General features: G+C 32.6%; 2 protein-coding genes across 2 annotated transcripts; one reads left to right on the forward strand and one right to left on the reverse strand.

Moving 5' to 3' along the window:
- Positions 1 to 217: 217 nt before the first annotated feature.
- Positions 218 to 15,703, forward strand: Sgf29 (SAGA-associated factor 29). The gene is made up of 6 exons (XM_072540253.1): positions 218 to 388; positions 447 to 700; positions 982 to 1,101; positions 6,051 to 6,209; positions 6,420 to 6,654; positions 14,371 to 15,703. Exons 2-6 carry the CDS (start codon positions 536 to 538, stop codon positions 14,568 to 14,570), a joined length of 879 nt encoding a protein of 292 aa, XP_072396354.1. The 5' UTR covers positions 218 to 388; positions 447 to 535; the 3' UTR covers positions 14,571 to 15,703.
- Positions 15,704 to 20,585: 4,882 nt separating this feature from the next.
- Positions 20,586 to 21,137, reverse strand: LOC140448819 (uncharacterized). Its single transcript, XM_072541938.1, has one exon. It carries the CDS (start codon positions 21,135 to 21,137, stop codon positions 20,586 to 20,588), a length of 552 nt encoding a protein of 183 aa, XP_072398039.1.
- Between the last annotated feature and the right edge of the window lie 2,382 nt (positions 21,138 to 23,519).

A 23,519-nucleotide genomic window follows, 5' to 3' on the forward strand; every position in this document is an offset into this window, starting at 1 on the left:
ATTGAAACTTAAAACATCCATCCCTTGTATATCCGGAGTTACTTTTTTCATGTTTCTTCATCTGACAAAATATACGTTTATCCTGTTTGTAGTTTATTGTACTCTACTGTTGAAAATAATGAAGTTAATTTTGGGAGATATTGAATTAGGTATTTTTAACGAGAATTAAAATCAGTCCGAATGCCTGAGGGTCACGAGAAAAAAGGCCATTAAACAAATAGAAGACCCATCAGATATTGTTAGGTTTTATAGAGAAAAGAAATTAGTCCTGGTTTAATTTCTGGTTTACTTACTTTTGTTTGTATTAAATATATCGAAGTTGAATATTTAATAAATGCTGTTTAACTTAATAAAAATCGAAGTGCCACCTAAACTTATTTGCAATTTGGTAAATATCTCAGAAAGACCATTGTTTTATTAATTTTTTACATATATATTTTTTGTAGATTTTGTGGTTTCTGGTGATTGCCTCTTGGTATTGTGCTATTAATTTGGATCATTACTTCTGGAGTAATCAAAAGTTTTCCACTAAATAATGCCGTTTACAGCAGATGCAGCAGCTGCACAACAAGTGCAAGAACGGTTAAAATCAGTGCAACAACTTGTACACGAAATCGAAAAGAAAAGGGCCCAATGTGAATTAGGAATCGCTGCATTACAAAATTACACACAGGACGAAAAAGGAGGACATAGTTCACAAGTATGTTACATTTACCTATGTATATCTCAAATGACTCACAAGTGCCAAGTTTTACTGATATTTGAACTGAAAATTGGAGCTTATAAATTTAAAGAAAATTAGGAAGGAATATGAGAGTTTTTATTGAATTGCTGTATGTGTTAATTATAAATTAAATCTGTATACCACCCTAATTTGACACAAGTTTATGTTTTCATACAAATCCTTTAATTTTGTTTATTGTTATTAAATTTAGGTCATTAGAACTACGAATATAATAACTTTTATAAACTTTTTTTTAGAAACTTAAATCCCTGTATAAAAATGTTATAGCTCAAACAGAACAGGAAGAGGATGTGATTCGTAAAGCTTTACTGAAAATCACTGAGATAAGGAATATAAAAAATGAGAGAAGAATTCAGGTTTGTACATTTGTGTTAATATTCATGCTACATAACCAAAGCTCATCTGAGATGAATGCTAAATATAAAATGCTTCAACTATATTAGATGATATATTATAGTCAACCATATATCCCAATAATAACAGGTCCTATTATCACTTGTTCTTAAGTGCAGTGAGAAATTTTAAAAATTTGATATTATTTATTTAGTAAGTCCAACCCATATTTTTCAAAATACCTTGCTTTAAAATTATGTTTTTAAAAAAATATGCAAAGATAGTGTTTAGCAAATTAATTTCAAATGTTAAAATTACTGCCATAAAAATAAAATATGCTTAGTCTTATTATAGAGCATTAGAGACTTTTAAATTCAATTTGCTATTAATCACTTTTTTTGGGTTGTACTACTTCTGCTTAATTAGGACCATTTGTAATATATTGAAAAGCTACCCCACATTAAAAAAACATCAATTTTTGCTACCTAGAACCAGAAATAGGAAGATTTATAAATAATTTGAAGTTACAAATTGATATTTTGAAAGTAGTAAAATCAAAGATCAGACAGCTATCAAAGCACCAACCCTTCATCTTTGATGTGTAATCAAGGGCTCATTTTTAGAGTAATCATTTTGAAATTTTGTGAAACTTCAGCTTATGATTTGTCAAATGGCGTCTATTACATTTCTATTTATCCATCTATATTATGGTTTTTAAGAGTACCCACTCTTCAAGTAAGGTTCTATGAGAAGTAACACTGGGACACAAGTGCTCATCTTTTGCTGTAATGCTCACTCATAGATCAATTCGATACATTCGGATTTATTGACAGCAGATTCATTTAGAATTTTAAACTACCATACTTACTTACTTTCCGTGTCCAGAACACCAACAGCTTTAAATTTTGTGTTTCCAATGGTTGGCCATTGTCCTCCATGTCCTCCTGGTATCTCCATTTTTTCAGGTTACAAGTACAACATGAAATGCCAGTTCTTAGTATGTTTAGCGCTTTCCATGTGGGATACAGTAAATTCTGTCCAGCAGCCATTTGCTCTGAGGAAGTAAAATGTGTATGGAAGCAAAGCTGACGCTTGCCATAGGTGTATTGGGCACATCTTTGGCTTTTCGGGAAGGGATCGTGATTTTTTCAGAAAGCATTTCCGAGATATTAATCTACTGGGCTGAACTTGGTGGTCATATAAGGGGTATCTTTGATCCGTCTCCTGCTTCTTTTGCTTTATCTCTGATGTGTTCTGTCTTCTGATAGCAGGTGGAGTGATTCCAACTATAGGGTAGACCTCTTCAATAGGTGTCGGTTTCAGGCAACCAGATATTATACGAACCGTTTCATTTAACGCAACATCGACGTTTTTAGCGTGAGCAGAGTTTTCCCACACTGGTGCTCCAAACTCGGCGGCAGAAAAACATAATGCTAAGGCAGAAGTATGGAGAGTGTGTGGTTGTGCTTCCCATTTTGTGTTTGTTAGTTTGCGGATGATATTTAAACTACCATGAAGATAATTCACAGTGAAATGAATGTGATTGGGCGCGTTTGGCTATCTGATCGACTTTATTACATTTCTCAATGTTTATAAATAATGGCCTAGTGAAGTTTTGATCGTAAAAAAAGAGCTAACTTTGCTCCTAAGGGTCTTAACACACTTTTTTCTTTTAAATTTGTGAAAAAATGTTTCAAAACACCGTAAACTAAACATTAAGTGATTGAATTTGTAAATATGTCACCCACATCAATTTGGCACTTGCAGAATCCCTGTAAACTCAATAGTTTACGCATAATGATATTGCAAAAAAATGCTGCTGAAATAAACTAATTCAAATTTGCAATAAACTGTTGAGCGAAATTTATAAAAGTTTTATCATTTAAAACTAATGACATATCCGCAACTTTCACAAAACATTGAACCCTCTTTTATGTATTTTTAACAAAGGATTTAAAAATTACACTTCTCCAAGAAATTAACTCACCACTTTGAAATATTAAAATATTTTATTAGCGTTAATAAAAATTTTCATTTTAATGTTATATTTTGCAAGCCCCTTGTATATGCTATTCATACACTCTATATTTATTGACTGTGTTTTATCGCTATAGTTTTTTTTTTGCAACAAAACAAAAAGAAGCACAAAATGTACTAATTCTATAAATATACTAATTTCCAAGTGTTCACGAATTTTATTCGGCTACTACTTAATTGTTGATTATTGTTAAAATTGTGTTTATTATGGAGCGTCAATCACGTAATTTAACCCGAGATGAATGTGCCCAAGCAGTGATACTGTCGGAAGAAGATTGGAGTTACCGAAGAATTGGTCGTCAGTTTAATGTGTCCCACGCATCCGTCTCACGGGTGTTAGAAAGATTCCTCGAAACAGGGGATCATACTCGCAGACCAAGGCAAGGACGAAACCGTGTAACTACCTATATTCAGGATCGATTTTTAAGAACTTCTGCTCTTCGACAACGTTTTGTAACACATCGAAGTCTACAAATTCAGCTTCGAGACGTGCATTCTATACAAATTAGTACTGAAACTGTTTGACAGCGACTTAGGGAATACAACTTAACACCTACGATTGCCACCCGAGGTCTTCTATTAACTGCAGAGCATCGAAGGGGGAGACTACATTTTGCCAGAGAACACGTAAATTGGTTAAAGGTTGACTGGGAACGAGTGCTATTTACTGATGAATCCCGATTTTGTTTGTACAATAACGACAGACGTGTTCGTGTGTTGCGACGGCCCAACGAACGATATGCTCAGTGTAACATCTCACACACCACATTTTTTGGTGGATGATCCCTTATGGTGTGGGGTGGTATTTCTTTGACCGCACGTACGGACCTAGTGGTCATAAAAAATGGAACTGTTACAGCTGAAAGGTACATATTGGAGATCCTGGAGTAACATGTAGTACCATTCGCTCCTTATATCGGTGAAAATTTCTAACTAATGCAAGATAATGCCAGACCTCACGCTGCACAGATCGTCAGAAATTATCTAGAAGAGGTAGAAATTAACACTATGGAATGGACAGCACATAGTCCGGATTTAAATCCGATTGAAAATCTCTGGAATATCCTTGGTAGGCGATTAAGAGCGACACCGATCCAACCAAACAACTTACAGGAAGTGGGAGAGACGCTGATCCAGATTTGGAGAGAACTAGACCAAAATGAAACACGGCAATTAATTTTAAGTATGGACCAACGATGTGAGGCTGTTATAAGTAGTAGAGGTGGAAACACTCGTTATTAAGACTTTTTTCATATTTTAGTTTACTTTTCTTATCATTATTTTTTTAGAATTTTCCGTTTTATAATTTTTTCTCCTGTACTTCAACATTTTCTGATGATTAGACAAATTGTTATAATTACTAATAAAATGTAGAATAAATCTGGTGGAGTTGTATTTTTTATTCTTTGCCTGTTTACAAATAAAATTGATTTATTGAAGTGGTGCGTTAATTTCTTGGAGAAGTGTATTTAAAAAACAATCTTTTCTAATTTTTTAAGAAAAAAATTAACAAAAATGACTCATCCTCAAATTGAAGGGTGTATGTGTGTTCTGTGTTGCCTATTATATTGTGTATGATTGAATACATTGTCTCAGAGTTTTTCAATTCGCTATTGTTGGTATATTCTTGTTGACTTCTTCTTTCAAGTATTGGCAACCAAAGCCTGCTACATTCTGCTGATGGGTTTGCTACACATTTTTCTTCATTGAGTAGAATGAGGGGTGCATCTTTGATGTTTCTGTTTTATGTCTGGTTTTTTTCTGATTATTGATGTATCTTTCCATTGTACTCTATGGTCCTTGTCCCAGGCATGTTTACATGTCTGTGATTTGAAGAAGTCCCTGTTTTTGATGTATGTATCATGCTCATTTATCCTGATTTAGTGGTCTTATAGTTTCTCCCACATAGAAATTATTGTTGCATTTAAGGGGTATTTTATAGATTCTTTGATCTCTCATGTGTGTTGTTAGGTTTGGTTTGGACAGGATATATTTGAGTGTATTGGTTGTTTTAAATGATGTTGTGATGTTGTACTTATTACCCATTCTTTTTAATTTTTCTGATAAGCCCTTTACATATGGTATTCTTGCTATCTTTGAGTGCTTTCTTGTGAGTGTTTCTGGATTGATTGTGGTGTTTTGTTGTTTTCTTTCTTCTATCTTGTGGAATTCCTTGTTCATAAATGACAGTGGGCAGTAATTTTTTGTAAAAACCTTTGTTAGTATGTTTTTTCTTCTAGAAATACCTTTTCGTTAGAGCAGGTGTTTTTGGCTCTATCATATAATTATTTGGTGATTATTTTATAACAAAATCATTAAATCATTTTTTTGAGAACAATTACTGGAGTGGAAATCAAAGCGTCAAATTTTTGTAGTTAAAAATGTAATTATCATTACAATCAATTATGGCTTAATCCCATATAAACACAATATTAAAAAAAAATCAACATTGAATTAAATTCGCTAGCTTTAACCTACAGTTTACAGATTCTTCGAGATCCTAATTTGTTTATAAGTGAAAAATGACATAAAATATATTATATGTCTTACACTATCTTAACTAAATTTACTAAGAATAACTCATAGATACCTGTATAAGTGAGTGTCTTCGGAAAATTTTAATTTCTCCAATTCTCCCATAATTTTATCTGTCAATGGTTCATGTTCAGGTAAAATGTGAAACTGACGAGACCACTCAAACAGTGACTATAAGGCAACAAGGTTCATTATGTCAAATCTTAGATTATTGTATAATTAACAAAAATGTATGCAAGGAATATATCGTATATGAATTAAAAGAGAATGACAGTAAAATGATATAAATTTTATATGAAAGAACTGTGTAAATAATAACAAATAAAGCAACTGTATTTAATGGGGTTATCGTACTATGTGTAGTTCGTTGGTTTTATAAATAAACTGTTTAATATTTTAGGCCAGAATTGCTTCAAATAAGGAATCCTTAAGAAAAGGAATATGGATGAAAATGCTGTATAGTTCTGCTCAGACTCTACCCCTTTATGTTGGAAAAATTGGAGAAAAACCACCACCGCTATGTGGAGCCATACCAGCTGATCCAAATTATATTGCCAAAGTAAACTTTTTTAGAACTTGTATAGAGTAGAGATAAAAATAGCTCTTATAAGTAACATTTCGTATTGTTTTTTTTTCAACTTTAGTTTTGAATTTCTTTTGATTAATTTTATGTTTTATATTTTAAAATTTAATTGGACAGCTAAGTTGATCAGTAATATTTCAAATAACCATGTAGTTTGTAAAATAACCTAATAGTTAATAATTGTAGGTAGGTGATATGGTGGCTGCGTTGGCGAAGCATGCCACAGAAGGCGAGAATTGGATATTAGCGGAAGTTGTCTGTTACAATCACAGTACAAGCAAGTATGAAGTGGATGATATTCTTAAAGAGCAAAATCAAAAGGGCCGTCATACATTAAGTAGGCGTAGGGTTATACCATTACCTTTAATGAGGGCAAATCCAGAAACTGATCCCCAGGCTCTGTTTCCTCAGGGCACTCTAGGTGAGTTTTTGGATCATTACATGTACATAATGTACAGTTCAGTCCATGGTTCTTTACCCGTGCGTCATCATTTAAAGCATACGAAATAAGTCGTAAATTTACTCCACACAACAGTAAGTGACAAAGTGTCTCCGATCACGGATTATATTATAAAATTTGACATTATCAAATAAATAGCATGTAAAATGTTAATTTGGCTTTATAATTTTGATGCAGAATTACAGCTACATTAGCTTAATAAATTCTTTTAATATCATCAGTAGACTTAGGCAAATATGCATATAAAATAGTATGAAATATGCCCATAAATTTTATGCAAAATATGCACATTTCTGTTACTCAAGTGAATAAGTGGTTAAGTCCATTTTGCATAGTTTTCAGGAGACGACTTACAAGTTTTCACAACATGTCATAAATCCATTTTATATGATAGAATACTAAAACTTTACAAAAAAAATATGATAGAATACAAACGTATTATTGGTCTCATTCTGTAACTACTAAGTGATTGATATAATGAGATATGAGACTTAACCATTTATTCACCGTCGACTTACCCAGTTATTCACCTCGATATATTAATGAAAATAAGCCAATCTATGTATTTTATTTTTTGGTTTAATGACTTAAAACGTAAAAAAAGAATACGTCTTTATTTAAATTTTAACAAAAACAGTTTTACAGTAAGTTTAAAACATTTATTCTGAATTAGGTTGTGTATCTTGGTCAGGATCCAATTCCTCCAGGTCAGCATTATTGGCGACATCGTTTTTCGTTTTTAGGTTTTGATAAAATGCATGGAATAAAGGATCTATTAAAAGCAATAAAGACAATAAGTCATTTTTCTTTTCTGTGGCTATCGGCATTGATTCGTTGTTAATGTTAGGTAAACTAAATAATCCAGTTGAACGTCCTCTACGAGTAAAATTTATTGTTTTGAAACGATCTTCTTGTCTTAATGAGCATTTAAATGAAATTTGGCCGCCGCTTTGAGTATATTGAAGCCATTGGACAGGTTTCCACAGAAACTGTTCGCCATCAATATCAATTTTTTTAATAATTTAAGGGCCATGTTTCGTCACAAGTGAATTGAAATCAAAGAACTTCTCTTTCAACATCATCACAATTTCAAAGGGATTTTTCTGTTTAGCAGTTCTGATTAATTGTGCCTAGTCGTTAAGATGATTTATTTTTAAATTGGTTTTTTTCTTGGCCCTTTCAATAACGGAGTGGTCAGTATCACACTCCATATGTGTATGACCACTAACCAAAAATTTGTGGTTGATCTTCAGGTTTGATTTTTGATTAACAAAATTAAGAAACATTAATGCAACGATATTATTTTTATTCTGACCGCCACAAGTATCATAATAAAATGTTACTTCCGTTTTTTCAGAGGACAAGTGTGTTAAAAAATGATTAAGGCATGAGGCGATTTCATTGGCTCCCCTGCCAGATATGGTTTCATCCCACAAGTAGCAAGTTGCTTTATCTGTTACCATATCATGCACCTTGAGGTTAAAGCTTCACAGCTGCCTCTTGTAGAAAGAAACTGAGGTTGTAAGGTAAGGGGTAGGCAGGCACTGTTGCAAGTCAAATGCATAAACTCCTTTCGATTGATTTTCTTTAGCAATTGCCTTGTCTCGACTTTTCTGCTCATAAGCAAACTGAGCCATGTTACGATGTTCGTCCCTTTCTGCTATTACTTGGGTTTTAGTTTCCCCTGACGACAATTTAATTTGTACATAAAAATTCTCGCATTTGCCACTGCTTTGATTTTTTAAAAGCTAAACCTAAATCACGAAAAATTTTAGTTTAGTTAGACAAACGGAAGATGCTCGTCCTTCCTTATACAAATCAAACATTTTCGAAATAGTCAAATTGGACGGTAAAAATTTTTTATTAGTTCGATTTCGACAACAGTGGCTCTCGTAAGTGGGGAATGACAAAATATGGGACTTGACATCTTGAAAATCTTTTAAGCTCCATTTACTTGAAGGTGAGGCCATAGCTCGTTGGTTTTTTTGTATTATACCATTTGCAGAATTGTTCTTTTTTTCTATTACTAATTGCACAAAACCTTTTGTTTCACACAATATTTTTTGGAAACAATCTCTGCATACTTTTACTTTTTGTTTATCAATTCTTAAATGGTAAGAGCAACTGCATGACCAGTCTCTTTTTGGACTAGTAATATTTTTTTTAGTCTTTTTGTCATTTATTTCTGTCAAAGAACCAACGTAACTCGTCCTCTTGTTTCTACTTCCTAAATTCCAATAGTTTTCAAAGTAAACTTTTTTATCATTTTCTGTTATCCTCTCATTGCATTTCATTCTACATGATTTTAAAGTACTCATTGTCATTTCAGAAATTATTTTTCCTTTTTCAGTTTTATATGATTTTCCTAAATTCCTCAATTTTTTGCTTTCAGCTCTTTGACGTCTGGATCTCCCCTTTTTAATATATTTTTTATTATTAGTTCTTACCTCAACAACTTCAGTGTTACAGCAATTGTTTCCATTGTTGTCTTCTTGGCACAGATTTATTTTTTTCGTCCACTTGTTGGAGGTTCCTTCATCTGAAGAGCTGGAATATGCGGGTTGTCGAAATCGAAAAATCGAAATCTTCCAACACATCAATGGCAACGTTATTATTAGCTGATGATGTATTTGCGGCATCCACATCTAAAACAAAGAACTATTCTAAAACTGTTTTGTAGAGATCTAAATAAGTACCTTACCTTGCATTAAATCAGTACAGCCTTTTTTGTCAAAGCTTTTTCTTTTAATTCTCTTAAAAATGTTGATCGGGAATCCATCTTTTAAACACAATACAGAAATACTATGAAGAACTAATGTTATCGGACACAGAATAAAAATAAAAATGAATGTAAACTTTGAATTTAACCTCGATAATAATATCGTTATATGAGCTTGTACTTTCTCGAATAGTGTTCTTTAAAAATTCAATAAATGTACATACAACGCTATCTAACGACTAGTATATAAACTACGCTCTATCTGCTAGATAGATATCTGCTTTAGATCGTAAATTAGTCAGAAAATTTTATGATGTAATAACTATATTATAGTTAACCAGTTATGCACAGTGGACCAAAATACGTCAAATCGAGTTAACTTGTTAAGCACAGAAAATAATTATTGGTCATAACTGGGCAGGTCAACTTAACCATTTATTTACTAAGACATTATTTTATTATGTTTTTAGTTAAGTTGACTTAATCTAAAGAGTACATCAATTTCAAAGATGGAAAAAAATACACATGCGTATAACCTTGGCTAGAGTATGCTTACAACTTAACTACTTATTCACCACATCCGAGAAGTCATTCTGTACTTATTAGTGCACTAAACTCATTTCGGCAAAAAATCACTTAAATACTTATTCACTGGAGTAACAGATTTATCTCGAAAATATGCATGTAATAAATAATATTTACAATATTTTTTTATTTACAAAAATACTTACAATATTATAAATACATAACATATACAATTATTTTAACATATAAATATTATTTTGAATTGTGGTAACAATAGATTATCAAATGTTCAAAATTGTCTAATAAAAACTTATGGCTTCTATATGAATACATATATTTGTAAATAGAAAAACTTCTTTCGACACCAACTGATGTAACTGGGGCATTTTTCAAATTTACTATAATAGATGGTTCTAAATTAAGTGATTCGGAAAATGCCCCAGCTAGTACTTGAACCACTTCAGAAAGAACCTGGTAACCACTATTTTTTTATGGTTACTTTAAATTTTTGAAAAATTTCCTTTCCAATAGTACCTTTAACGTTTTGACACAATGACTCAAATTCTTTTATTAAAACTGTACTCTCTAACAATGATAATTTGGAGGATTCTAATTGAGTTATAGTTTTCTGGACAAAACTATAATTTGGTTTTATGAATGACAGTTGCTGTTGAAGGATGTTATTTTGGAAGGCTTGCTTGGCTTCCAATAAAGATTGGCAACTATCATCCGTTAAAAGGTTAATTATTTTTTTTTTAAATCAACAAAATGATCCGCATAGCAATTAGCTGCTTCCAACCATGTTCCCCAACGTGTTAAATTGGGTTGCGGTGGCAGTGGAACAGCAGGAAGCATATCTCTGTAACATTGTATTTAGGTGATTTCAGGAATACCTTTTTGACGCTCGCTATTAAACTGTTAACTAGTGGACATTTTTTTCTCACTTCCTCCGCAACTCTGTTTATTCCATGCGCTAAACAAGTGACATGTATTAAGTTTGGATAAAATATTTTTAAATTTTGTCCTGCTTTCACCATATATGGCGCGGCATTAGATAAAATAAGCAATAATTTATCATTAGGCACAGTAACAGGAAGAAAAAAGTTTGCTAATGCTTCAATGTAGAAACCGTGATATTGTTAGAGCGTTGGTTTTTTCCACTTGCTTACAGGAAATTAAATACGATTTTGGAAAGGTTTCATCGCTAAGTACACCAATCAATAAGTGCACAATGTATCTTCCTGACGAGTCAGTGGTCTCGTCCACACATATGTAAAAGTAATTATTACCTATTTCGTCTTTTATGTTGTGGATAACTGGGGAGTATAACAAATTGACATTATTTCTCTTTAGAGTTCGTTCACTTGCAATATTTTTTAAAATTTTGTTTGCAATATTTTTTAAAAAAGAACTAAAGTTTTCATTAGATAAGTTTGAAAGCGGTATATTAGAAGATACTAATGCACCACACAAGTCTTCGTTAAAAGTTTCTTGTTCGGTTTGTTTTTTGGAACTTGACTGAAAGCACTTGGATACTGAAGGTTGATATTTTTCACCGGATGGGGTTTTTGCTTTTTTAGCTAAATGTTTCGCGGTTCTGACATGCTGATCTATTTGAAATTTTTTTCAGATGAAATCAAAAAAGAATACATATAAATATTCTATAGTTGTACCCATTTTTAAAATCTAAGATTGTAGAAATAAACTAAAAATGAACCGTTTTTGCATAACAATTAAAATATTTAAATTAAATCAAATAAAAATCGGTGTAGTAATCTTGAAAATATCAAGAAATGACTGTGCAAGAAGGAAGAATTCCCAAATATTTACAAGAGGCTCTTGGTCTTTTCTGTTTACATTTAAAGAAAAAACACTGTGAAAAAAACTATCATTTATAATAAACACATTTTGTTACCTTTCATATCTACCTAAAATAAAATACATATTCTGTTATCATTTTTAGGGGTTTATAATTTGGATGGCATTAAATCGATTCAGTGGGGAAGAACACATGAAAAGAATGGTTTAGAGTTTCTCAGAAACACAGTGAATTTAGATGTGCAGTCTACAGGTATTTGGCTGACAATATCAGGCCTATTAGGAGCAAGTCAGATAAATATATTGTATCATATAATCATCAGGATGAAATCGATATTAATACAGGACATAAATACTACCACCAAATTCAAGGCTGCCTGCATATTTTAGGACGACACAATTGTTATTTATGTATATGGACATTGAAGGACATAATTACAGTTATAATAGAAAAATATTTGACCTGGGTCATAAACATTGATCTATGTATTAGAAAATTTTTATTTGGCTCAATATTTGCTAAAATTGATACATTAATGACTGGTGACTAACATAGCCATCAAGATAAAGGAATTATTTATTTATATGAAGTTCCAAAAATATTTTATTACTAAATGTTAATGCTTAAAATAACAATGTTATCGAGATTACATTGCATTAACTCAATGATATCTCAGGGACATTATTAAAAATTTTTGAAAATTTGTTGGTAATAAAAATGGCAGACCTAATATACCATTAAATTATACTGTGAACTATCTGTCATTTCAAGCAATGATTTGGGCAAACTTCCTATTTTTTCTAATAGTACCCAAAAAGTTAAATTTTTGGATAAGAGTTCTTTAGATAAAGCAATGTCAGTAAAAAATTGTCAGTTGTAATATTTCGACCAGACCTATACCAATGTTCTGCAAGTATTTTGACAACTCTTGGGTCTTGGTTACGTTCATATTGATCACTAATCTTTCCAGTACATATCTCAAAGTTGTAGCAATAAAAATTTTCAGCGTCACATAGGATCCAAGCCGTTACTAGTTTACTAGGTATGTAAATCAGAAATGGATAACGTCCCCTAAAATCTATAAGTTGCTCGTCGATAGTACCAAAAGCAGATGGTTCATATGATTCTCTACAATTTTGGGCAAATAGGTCAGCGATTTCTCGAATAGGAGCTAATTTATCTCGTTCTTTCCTTTCTGTTCTCGTATCCAAATTATCAAAACGAATATACTTCAAAATACTTATAAATCTATTCCGACTTAGAGAAGCTGTATAAATAGGACGCGTAAATGCATGATTTTTATTGGACCATAAATTATGCACCTTCTCATGAAATTCTACTATAAAGTATACCAAAGAAAGCAAGCGTTTCGACTAGATCAACTTCAATTCAATCCTTCCTTTTTTTCTCGTTCTTACTGTTATACGCAGCTATGAACTCAATAGCTCTCTTATTGGTATACTCAAGAATTATTGACATTATACTATCAGAAAAAAATAAATTGAAGGCATCCATGCATGTCTCAATATTTTGATTTTCCCAGTGACACCTATGTTTTTCTGTACTAAATTACATGCCAATGTCTTACCCTTTTTTGGAGCTAAATAACGTTATGTTCGTCCTTCGCACATAACATCAGACACATTAGATCGTTCACTATCTGTATTTTCAGAATTTGTCGCTACAACTTCCTCGTTCTCGAGTTCCAGTAATTGATAAATTACCTTCATGTGTTTCCGGCTTACAACCGTCATTATTACTCGCTTCACTATTACTTTCGTCCAGCTCTGCAACGTCATCTTCACTATCTGATAGGAGTGAGGCTTCACTTAAAGGTTTATTCCTTTTCCACATTTTGATATAACACTGCACCGCTTTACACCGAAGTAGAGGTCTCGGACGTTCTCGTAGAATATGCCTTAGACACTACAATTAACCCGAAGGTTAATTTCTAGCTACTAATATTTCTACAAATATAATCATTTGGCCTTGAATGTGTACACCGGTAAACAGAGACGACTACATTTTACGTGTACCTACAAACGTATTAAAAATATTCTTTGAAATCCAAAACCGGGTCAGAACTGACCCGGCATAATAGATGTTATGTAGAGGAAAAACTGTAATTTGCATGTTCACAAATGATACAAGAAAAAATAGATTGACACAAATAAGGAGAATATACGATATATCGGGTTTGTCAAAAAAAATATTTCACGAAATATTAAGAAATAAGTGAATTTCGGATCAGGCTTGACCCATACTTCGTACTCCGAAGGTTAAATGAACTTATTAGTTTTATCATTTGCTTTCGAACTTACTAAGAACTTACTCAGTAAGTCATGATTATTAATAAACAATACACATAACTGCTTTTGCGTTTAGTTTAGGGCTTCAAGGTTTAGATTCCGTAAAATATTTTAAAAGGGTTCCGCTAAAAAAAAAAATTGAGAACCGCTGACCTTGGTCATATATAATCTACTAAAAAGAAAAGTTTGTAATTAGATAGTTACTATCGTTACTTCTGGAAAAATATATATCGACAACATCTCTAACAAAATGATAAATTGCAGAATTTAAATTTTTGTAATGTGTATATATCTATTTATTTCAGTAATGGCGCTGTTTCCTCAAACTACTTGCTTTTATCAGGCTTTGGTAAACAAACCACCCTCTACCCATATGGACGAGTACGAATTGTTGTTTGAAGATCCTAACTATACAGAAGGATATAGTCCACCTCATTCTGTTGTTCAGCGGTACGTTATTGCCTGTAAGCAGAAGAACAAACAGGTGGGTCAAGGTACTAGTTGACAGTACGCCTCGGACAGTGGCATGTCTGACAATGATGAGATGATGGAAGCCAGTGTCATAGCAAACTGAGTAAAAAGAATGTAAAACGAATTTGATCGCGTTGTACAATGCTTGATTGTAATATAAACTATGCTTTATTAGATACTACTATTGTGCGACAATATACTTTCAAGATATAAATAATTTACATAATAATATGTAGCTTAATGGTGTGTGGATACAAATTATATTTTAACGTTCACATTTTAAGGAGATGTTCAAGGTGTTAAACTTTTCTATATAATTATCAGTATGAAGGTCTACATCTTTCCAATGTACATAATATATGACTTATTTACGCCTGTCTCTCTGTTCATTCTAAGAGTCAAGCCATTTCATTCGATGTTCCATATTTTCTATTTTGTTTGTTTTTGTATTTATAAATTTGCAAGTTTTCATACAAAAAACATTATCAACAATTTCACTCGTATAATATATAAGGCTGGATCTCAACGTAGTTTTGTAGATTTGTAGAGTCTTCTTTTTATTCTTTTGCACATTTCTCTATATTTCACAATCTTCTTAGATCATCTGATAATGTATTGCTTTTTTAATTCTCAATTGTACATTAAATAACTTTTAGTATTATAGATAGTACGATGAATGCATGTAAGTAGTATCCTCAGGAACATTTAATCATACAAAGTAACTGAGAACAAGACTTTTACATCACAGCTAAGAACTATAATATATGATAGTTTCAAAATATTGGCAATAAGTTCTCAGAATTGTAAATATGTTAAAATGACATTATTATGCCGGGAAATAGTCATAGAATAACTGATTGTATTCGTTAAGGTATCTAATAAAATATATTTAATAAAATCAATATTTTTATTAAAACTTCTTTCTGTAAAAGCTAGAAAAGCGCCAACAATATGTCAACGTTTCCGCAAGGTAGAGACAAATATATCATTCATTGTTACATTACCGTTCAGGCAGTTGAAGTGAACTTTAAAAATTATTCTTGATACATTATAATATGAGGTTTGTCTAGGTTTTTAAAAAGATTAAAGTATATTGGAGTTGAAAGAAAATTCGATATGAACAATTACCGAGATCACTAGTATTCACGTCGATAATTATTGGTTGAACTGAAACATTGACTCTAGTTTCTAGGTCCCATATTGTTATCTTCTGTTATAAGAGTGTTTTATGCAATTTTTCATGACTATGCGTGGCATTTTTTATCGTAGTAACTAGCAGACCTGGCAACTCATCTATAAAAACCAAGTTTTCTCTTGAGACTTGTTTTTTTAGCGGATCTCATATGAGCTCAATAGAGTTTAGCTCACACAGCATGTTTCTTGAATTCGGTATATGCACTTTCAAAATGTTACGTCGAATGATATATTTCTTTGAGAGAGCCAATTGGTGATGTCACCCTTTCGCCAGGCAGTTATTGGTGACTGCCAAAATCGTGGAATCTTTCTCCATAATGATGACAGGATTAGGTTTAGGATTAGACAAAACCTTGAAAACCTACCATGGTCGTTTTGAGCGTACTTTTCTTGAAATTTTTGGAAAGGATCCAAGAAAACTGAATCGCTGCCTGTAACTTCCACTTTTGCCCACTGGTGGTTTAAAACCTGTTGAAAATCGTTCGTTTCATTTAAATAGTAAACTTTTATTCTTTCACGACGATACTCTCAGATATTTTGCAACACACCATCATTTCTTTATTATACTATCATATTTTTCCAGAAAATTCTTTTATTTTACTCGATATAGTCTCCTTTTAGCTTAATATAACGATTCTAGCGATTTTCCAACTTCTTTGTACCGTTCGAATAATACAATTATAAAAGCTTTGCAAAATAAGCGATTGTTTCGTCAATTAATAATTCGTTCGTGGTGAATTTTTTATTCACGAGCCATCTCTTCAGATTTGGTAACACATAGAGAGCTAGGGAGCTAGATCAGGAGAATAATCCGGATAACAAAGCAATTCGAAGCCCAACTCGTGAATTTTTTGCCATTGTCATAACGCTCTTGTGAGCGTGTCTTGGATAAACAACACAATTTTCTTCTGTATATTGGACCATTTCTCACTGAATTATTCTTTCTTCAATTTGTCCAATAATGCACAATAATATTGGCTGTTCATAGTTCTACCATTTTCAAGATAGTCAATTAAAATTATTCCTTTGCAATAAAAAAATAACCCTTCTGGCCCATTGAGCCACTCTTGGTCGCTTCGGAGCACTTCAGTAAACGCATTCATTCTGTTCTCTGGTGTGTAGTAGTGGATCTAAAAAGGGATGAGAAGTGGTCACACGATCATGTTTTTGGTCAAAGGTCAGCAACGCTGCGTCCATCGGCAAGATAATTTTTCATATTCAAAAGTGCGCACTTTACTAAATATTGTGTCCTATGACAATCCACGCAACTTCACTTTACTATCCGCTAAATTAAATACAAAGAAAATTTTAAAAACAAAACGTCATCTCTTCTTAAATTTCAGCCTTTCTTTTTAGCGGTGAAAGAAGGTATGTCACGTTGTTCTGAATCACTATTTCGCTAATATAATCTTCCAATGGAATGAGTGATTAGTTCACTGATGATTTCGGTGTTTTTGAAGTTTTGTTGTTGATATATCTGCGTTCAAGACATCGACGATAAAGTCAATATCTAAGAACAAAATAGTTGTTTTTATGTCACAACTTTGGTATTTGTAATGACACAATCATAAAAAACAGATAAAAAAAATGAATATTCAAGAAAGATGCAGTTTTTTCTTTTGCGAAGAAGAAGAAAAAAGGAACTACGGATTATTTTAGAACGGTTTTGAGAAGGACGAAATTGCGCGATTCTGATACGGTTCTTGACCAATGTCAATATATCAAACTTGAATAAAGTAAACACTTGACATGTTATCAATTATTGCTTTTTCTGTACATATATTGTAGTGCTAAAATAATATTTTGTAAAAACTGTAGTTTTCACAAGGAAGAAATCATTAAAAACATTTTGTAATTAGGATACAATATTTTCGTTTATATTGGCCTTTTAAGCTTTTCTTTGTCTTTTTACTCAGTTTCAGTATGGTGTGCTAAATAAAAAATTATGTATCTAGTGTGTGTATGTTAATTAAATTTACGTAATAATATGTGTTTAATAAAGATATTTTCAATAGATTATTTTTTATTCCTTTCTATTTAAGTTTAACAATATTATAAGCATGGTAGTCGCCGACGTTCCGTAGGGATATGGCACTCTAAGAAGAAGATTTAAGTTTAAGAGCCAGGGGGGGGGGGGGGTTGAAATTGCACTTTCAGTACCTTGATTTTTTTATATTTTTTAGTTTCGATTCGATAATTCGATTTTTCGAGGGTACTAGTCTGAAACCCGTCAGATAATTTGTCATTAACAATTTAATTGTTTAAATGATTGATCTCCCAAGCTATTAGAGATATTTAGTAGACATATTTGTATTACCATGAATTCTCCTTATACAACCATTTGCAAATAAAAATGACACATTTATAAAAAATACACATTTACTAAATAAATTATCAAATATTGAATTTAATTCAAATAATATTTTAGTAAGTTTTGACATATCAGCAGTTTCTTCTTCTTCTTACGATGCCTATTCGTTCCGGATGTTGGCGATCAACATGGCTATCTTAACTTTGCTTGCTGCTATTCTGAATAGTCCGGTTGTGGATGTATTAAACCACTTTCTCAGGTTTTGAAGCCAAGATATTTTTCTTCTCCCTGGTCCTCTCTTTCCAAATACCTTGCCCTGAAGAATGAGTTGCAACAAGCCGTATCTTTGTTCATTTCTCATAACATGGCCAAGATATTCTAGTTTGCGCTCTTTGATGGTGTTAATAATCTCGCATTCCTTGCCTATTCTACGTAGGACCTCAACATTAGTCACACGATCCACCCATGAAATTCTTAAAATACGTCTGTAACACCACATCTCGAATGCCTCGAGTTTTCTTAAACAAGCTTCGGAAAGTGTCCAGGCCTCTACTCCGTATAATAACGTAGAAAATACATAGCATCTAATGAGAGAGATTTTGGTAGTAAGTGGTAAATCATGACTTCTGAAAAGAGACTTCATCATTATGAACACGATCTCGCTTTTCCTATGCGTTGTTTTATTTCACTGGAGTGATCCCATTGGCTGTTAATGTTGGTACCAAGGTATGTGTAGCTGTCCACTCTGTCAATTGGATGTTGGTTAAAAAAAAGCTGTGTATTTAATATTTCGCGCTTACTGACTACCATGTACTTTGTTTTCTTCGTATTAAGATCAAGTCCGTGTTCTCTACTTATATCTGATATACGCGACATTATTCTTTGCAAACCGTCCAGACTGTCTGCAAAAACTACTGCGTCGTCGGCATATCTAATGTTGTTTAGACGTATTCTGTTGACTAATACGCCTTCTTGTAGTTCGCCTAGCGCTTGCTCGAAGATATATTCAGAGTATATATTAAATAACACCGGGGACAGAATGCATCCTTGCCTCACTCCTTTATCTATGGAGACTGCCTCTGTCAATTGGTCATCCACTGTAATATTGGCTGTTTGGTTGTAATATAAATTATAGATGATTCTTAAGTCCCTATCATCTAACCCCACTTCTTTCAAGATGTTTATGTTTATCATGCTTTACTCTATCAAATGCCTTTTTGTAGATAAAACAAGTATACACATCACAGTTAACATCCTTGCATCTTTGTATAAGCACTTGGACAGCCAATAGAGCCTCTCGGGTGCCTAAGGAATCGCGGAATCCAAACTGCGTCCATGATACTTGTTCTTCGCATTTTTTATATATTCTGCCGTGTATCACTTTCAAGAACGTTTTAAGTAAGTGGCTCATTAGGCTAATTGTTCTGTGGTCTTCGCATGTCTTGGCATTTACTTTTTTTGGTATGGTCACGAAGGTCGACTTTAACCAGCTTTGGGGTATTTTTCCAGTTACGTATATCTTGTTGAATATGAATACAGTTGTTATCCATTTTATTCCCTGTTCATACATAAGTTTTAGGAATTCTGCACAAAACTCGTCAGGCCCTACCGCTTTACCATCTTTAGTTTTTTTAATAGCTGACGTGACTTCTTCCACATAATTCTTCAAGTGTCTAGTTTTTCTTCCACAGTTAACAGTGGTTTGCCTTGGTTATCTGCCAAACACCCAACTCTTTTAGGTTTGTATAAGCCTGCGGCTTATTTAACTTTTTTGTGCATATTAAATGAATCGTGTTTATGATGCAATTGCTGTATTTCCGCACACTGTTTTCTTAGATGTGTATCCTTAGCTATTCTAATAGCTTTTTTGATCTTTTTATCAATTCTTTTGTATAATGACATGTCTTGATCTTTGAACTTTAGCCTCTTTTCCATCATATCTAGAATCTCATTTGTCATCCACGATTTCTTCTTTATTTTTGGTGGTTTGAGAAATTTCTCTCGTATGTCTTTTGAAACCATATGTAACTTTTCTAGCTCCTGGTCCATTACATCCGATTGAATAACGGTATTCAAATTGTTCTGTATATACCGCTTTACACTATGTTCTGTGTGTTGATCTTTTAATAGCTTGATGTCGAATTTTGGATTGACACTACGTCTAACCTTCTTTAGCCTGAGCCTAATTTTGCCAATCGGTGGGTTATGGTCTGATTTGATATCAGCTCCTGAGTAGGTATGTCTTGACTGATGTTATGCTGTTCCGGAATCTTTTATTAATCAGAATGTAATCTATTTGATTTCTCACTATGGGGCCTGGAGTATCTTGTGGTGATTTCCATGTATATAATCTTCTGTGTGGGAGTTTGAAGTAAGTGTTAGTAATCACAAACTCTTCTTCTGCTACAAATTCACCCAGTCGGTCTCCTCGCTTATTTCTTTCTCCAAGTCCAAATTGTCCTATGAATTCTCCCGATTGTGCCCTACCAATTTTGGCATTTAGATCACCCATAATCAAAGTTAAATCCTTTCTGGGGAGGCGTTTTAAGGTGTTGATAGTTCGTTATAAAATGCTTCACTTATCTCGTCCGGTTTGTCAGCTGTAGGGGCATATACCTGGATAATGTTAGGTGTAATTGGGTAGGTATTAAGTTGAAGGAGGAGTATTCTTTCCGATATACGTACAAAGTTTTTAACATGTCTGGCAGTTTCTTGATTTAAGATTATACCAACCCCATTTTCGTGTCTTCCATTAGGGTTACCTGAGTAATATATATGATGATCATTAATTTTACATTGCCCAGTTTTGATTGCATTATGAGTCTTGTCTGCCTCATATAATGTTTTAACATTCCATGCGCAGATCGTGAGGTTTAACTTTACACTATAATGGCAAGGATTTCTTCTGCTGGCGACCGAGAAGGCCTTGCCGTCTTGTGATTGTCCTTCTCTGCCGGATCTTGGTATCCGAATTCCATGATCAGTAATATGGTTTATATGATTTGTCGTAGTCATGTTAATTGTACTAGGGGTACTCTCCGAGTCTTTAATGCAGTAGTTCCCCGTTGCCTTCTGCATCTTTATGCCTTTGACCATTACGTTGTTAATAGGTTCATTCGCCTTCGAGACCGATTTACCAATCTCAGGACAAAAAGGTGCCCTTCCACTTATCAGCTCATCCGCCCGAAGCCGTTGGCCAATAAGGGGGGGGATTGCTTATACCGGCAATCTCTCGGACGTCAGAGACTCGTTTGTTATCAGCAGTTTAGTAAGACTAAACATATCAGCTATAATGGAGTTAGTGACATTATGTACTGATAATACCTATTTTCAACTAAATAATGCATTCTATAAAAAAAAATGGTCTAGCAATGGGCTCTAGTTTATCTCCATTATTAGCCGATATAATTATGGAAGATTTTGAAACAAATATTATTTCTAAACAAAATTTAAAACCCACAGTATGGTGGAGATTTTTAAATGATGTATTCTCAATATGGCCTCATGGATCAGAGTTGTTGGACACATTCCTGAATGATATAAACGATAAAGAAGAGACAATAACATTTACCATGGAAAAGGAATATAATAACACACTACCTTTCCTGGATGTTTTAATCTCTAAGAACGATACTGAATATGAGACTCAGGTGTATAGAAAACCAATACTAACCAACAGATATCTAAATTACAAATCAAATCACAATATCAATATTTAAAAGAGAATCATTAAATCCTTATACAATAGACCCAAAATTACTTGTTCTAACTAAAATTTGTTCTTAGAGGAAAAACATTTGTTAACATATGTTTTATGAAAAAATGATTATCCCTAATCGTTTATAAATAAGGTATTTTCAACAATCGACCGAATAGAACAGAACAACTTAGAATGAGATCCTATAGCATACAAAATAGATATTACAAGAAAAATAACAATACCATACACAAAACGATTATCAGAAAAACTGACAACACATCGAGATCTATTTCATCTAAAACTCAAACTAAAAATGAACAAGAAAGAACAAATAATTGTATTTATAAAATACCTTGTTGATGCGATCAGTTTTATTTAGGTGAAACATCAAGGAAATGTTAGAATAAGTGAACATAATTCTTATATCAAAAATAGAGAATTTGATAGATTTCAAATATGTAAACATGCATGGGAACGATTCAAGTATAATCCTAATAAACCTAAGAAACAGACGGCAGAAAGGAAAAAATCAAAGAAGCGGCTCTAATTATGAGACCAGTTGTTTCGCGAATTCCTGGGTAGAATGCAGTAGGATCTGACCCATATTAAAAGAGAAAGTCAATAAAAAGAACATACCACTATTAGTAAGTCAGTAACATATCGAGGATACATCATTTATGTTTTTTAAATAACATACATATAAAATCAAAATTTGGTGTTTATTGAGAGTAAACTAAATGTAAGACCAAATACTTACAATGTCGGGATAGTATTATGAGGTTTTTCAACAGGAGAATTTTACCGTCATCAAGGCATGTGGTTGTCTTTTTAAAGACGAATTACATGCTATGATTTTTTCTGACGGATATATTCTTAAGTTAAAGTTGATTTCATGTAATCGAATGAACTATCTTACAAAGTCGTCCCAGGAACATAACTCAGCAATATTGGCAATATCCCTTTAAACTCGTCTACTTTAAAATGAATAATATATATCTGAAATGTCAATATAAATGAGTCAGATAAAATTAAATTATTAAAATAATTTTTCACCAAGTAACAAAAAACAAATTTTTTTTATTTTATTAATGATTGTATTTTAAGAACGATTTCCGAAGTGGAAATTAAAACGTCAATAAACGTATTTTAAACTTTAATTGTGGCTTATTCCCAATAAAATAGTAATTATATTTAATTTTATCAAAATAAAAATTGTTCCTTGAAAAAAAAAAAAATAACAAAATGGCGTTTAGCAAACTCTGATCCGATTGTTAGAACCGGAGTTATAACAGATTTTGTGAGAAACAATTGCAAAATCGATAAAGCGTTTCCAAGTATAACTCAGCTTTCATACGTGCGATTATCTTTCAAAATCTCTTATTGTAAAAGTAATTGTTTTAGCTTTAAAAAAAGGCTTTGCAAAATTACTTTATTAATTAAAGGGTTATAACAATTAAACATTAAAAATTTCACTAAAAAGTTGCAAATTAATTTGTTTATAAGAGATTTAAACAAAATTAAGCTATAAACTTTGAAAACCTGGTTAACGCAAGTTATAGAAAAACTAACATTTTAAACTTTAAATGAAATCGTAGGCTTCCACGGCCAGAGTCAGAATTATAGTTTATTCGTCTTCCGGGTTTGGACCGTGTCATTTGTGAGTGACCCAAAAGTGGGTTCATCTCGACGTTTCGCTACAATTGTATGTAGCTTCTTCAGGAGAACAAAAAAAGAAAAAGAAACAAAAGACAGGAAGATGGGTAATTAGCAACGGTAAC

The sequence above is a fragment of the Diabrotica undecimpunctata genome, chromosome 8 (genome assembly GCF_040954645.1).
Source record: "Diabrotica undecimpunctata isolate CICGRU chromosome 8, icDiaUnde3, whole genome shotgun sequence".
NCBI classification, from domain to species: domain Eukaryota; kingdom Metazoa; phylum Arthropoda; class Insecta; order Coleoptera; family Chrysomelidae; genus Diabrotica; species Diabrotica undecimpunctata.

Excerpts from the sequence above, each read along its gene's own strand:
- Sgf29 (XM_072540253.1), top strand. The coding sequence starts at position 536 with ATGCCGTTTACAGCAGATGCAGCAGCTGCACAACAAGTGCAAGAACGG. Across the intron at positions 6,210-6,419 it reads ATCCAAATTATATTGCCAAA|GTAGGTGATATGGTGGCTGC; the intron begins GTAAACTTTTTT and ends TAATAATTGTAG. Across the intron at positions 6,655-14,370 it reads GTTTCCTCAGGGCACTCTAG|TAATGGCGCTGTTTCCTCAA; the intron begins GTGAGTTTTTGG and ends TATTTATTTCAG.
- LOC140448819 (XM_072541938.1), bottom strand. The coding sequence starts at position 21,137 with ATGGTCAAAGGCATAAAGATGCAGAAGGCAACGGGGAACTACTGCATT.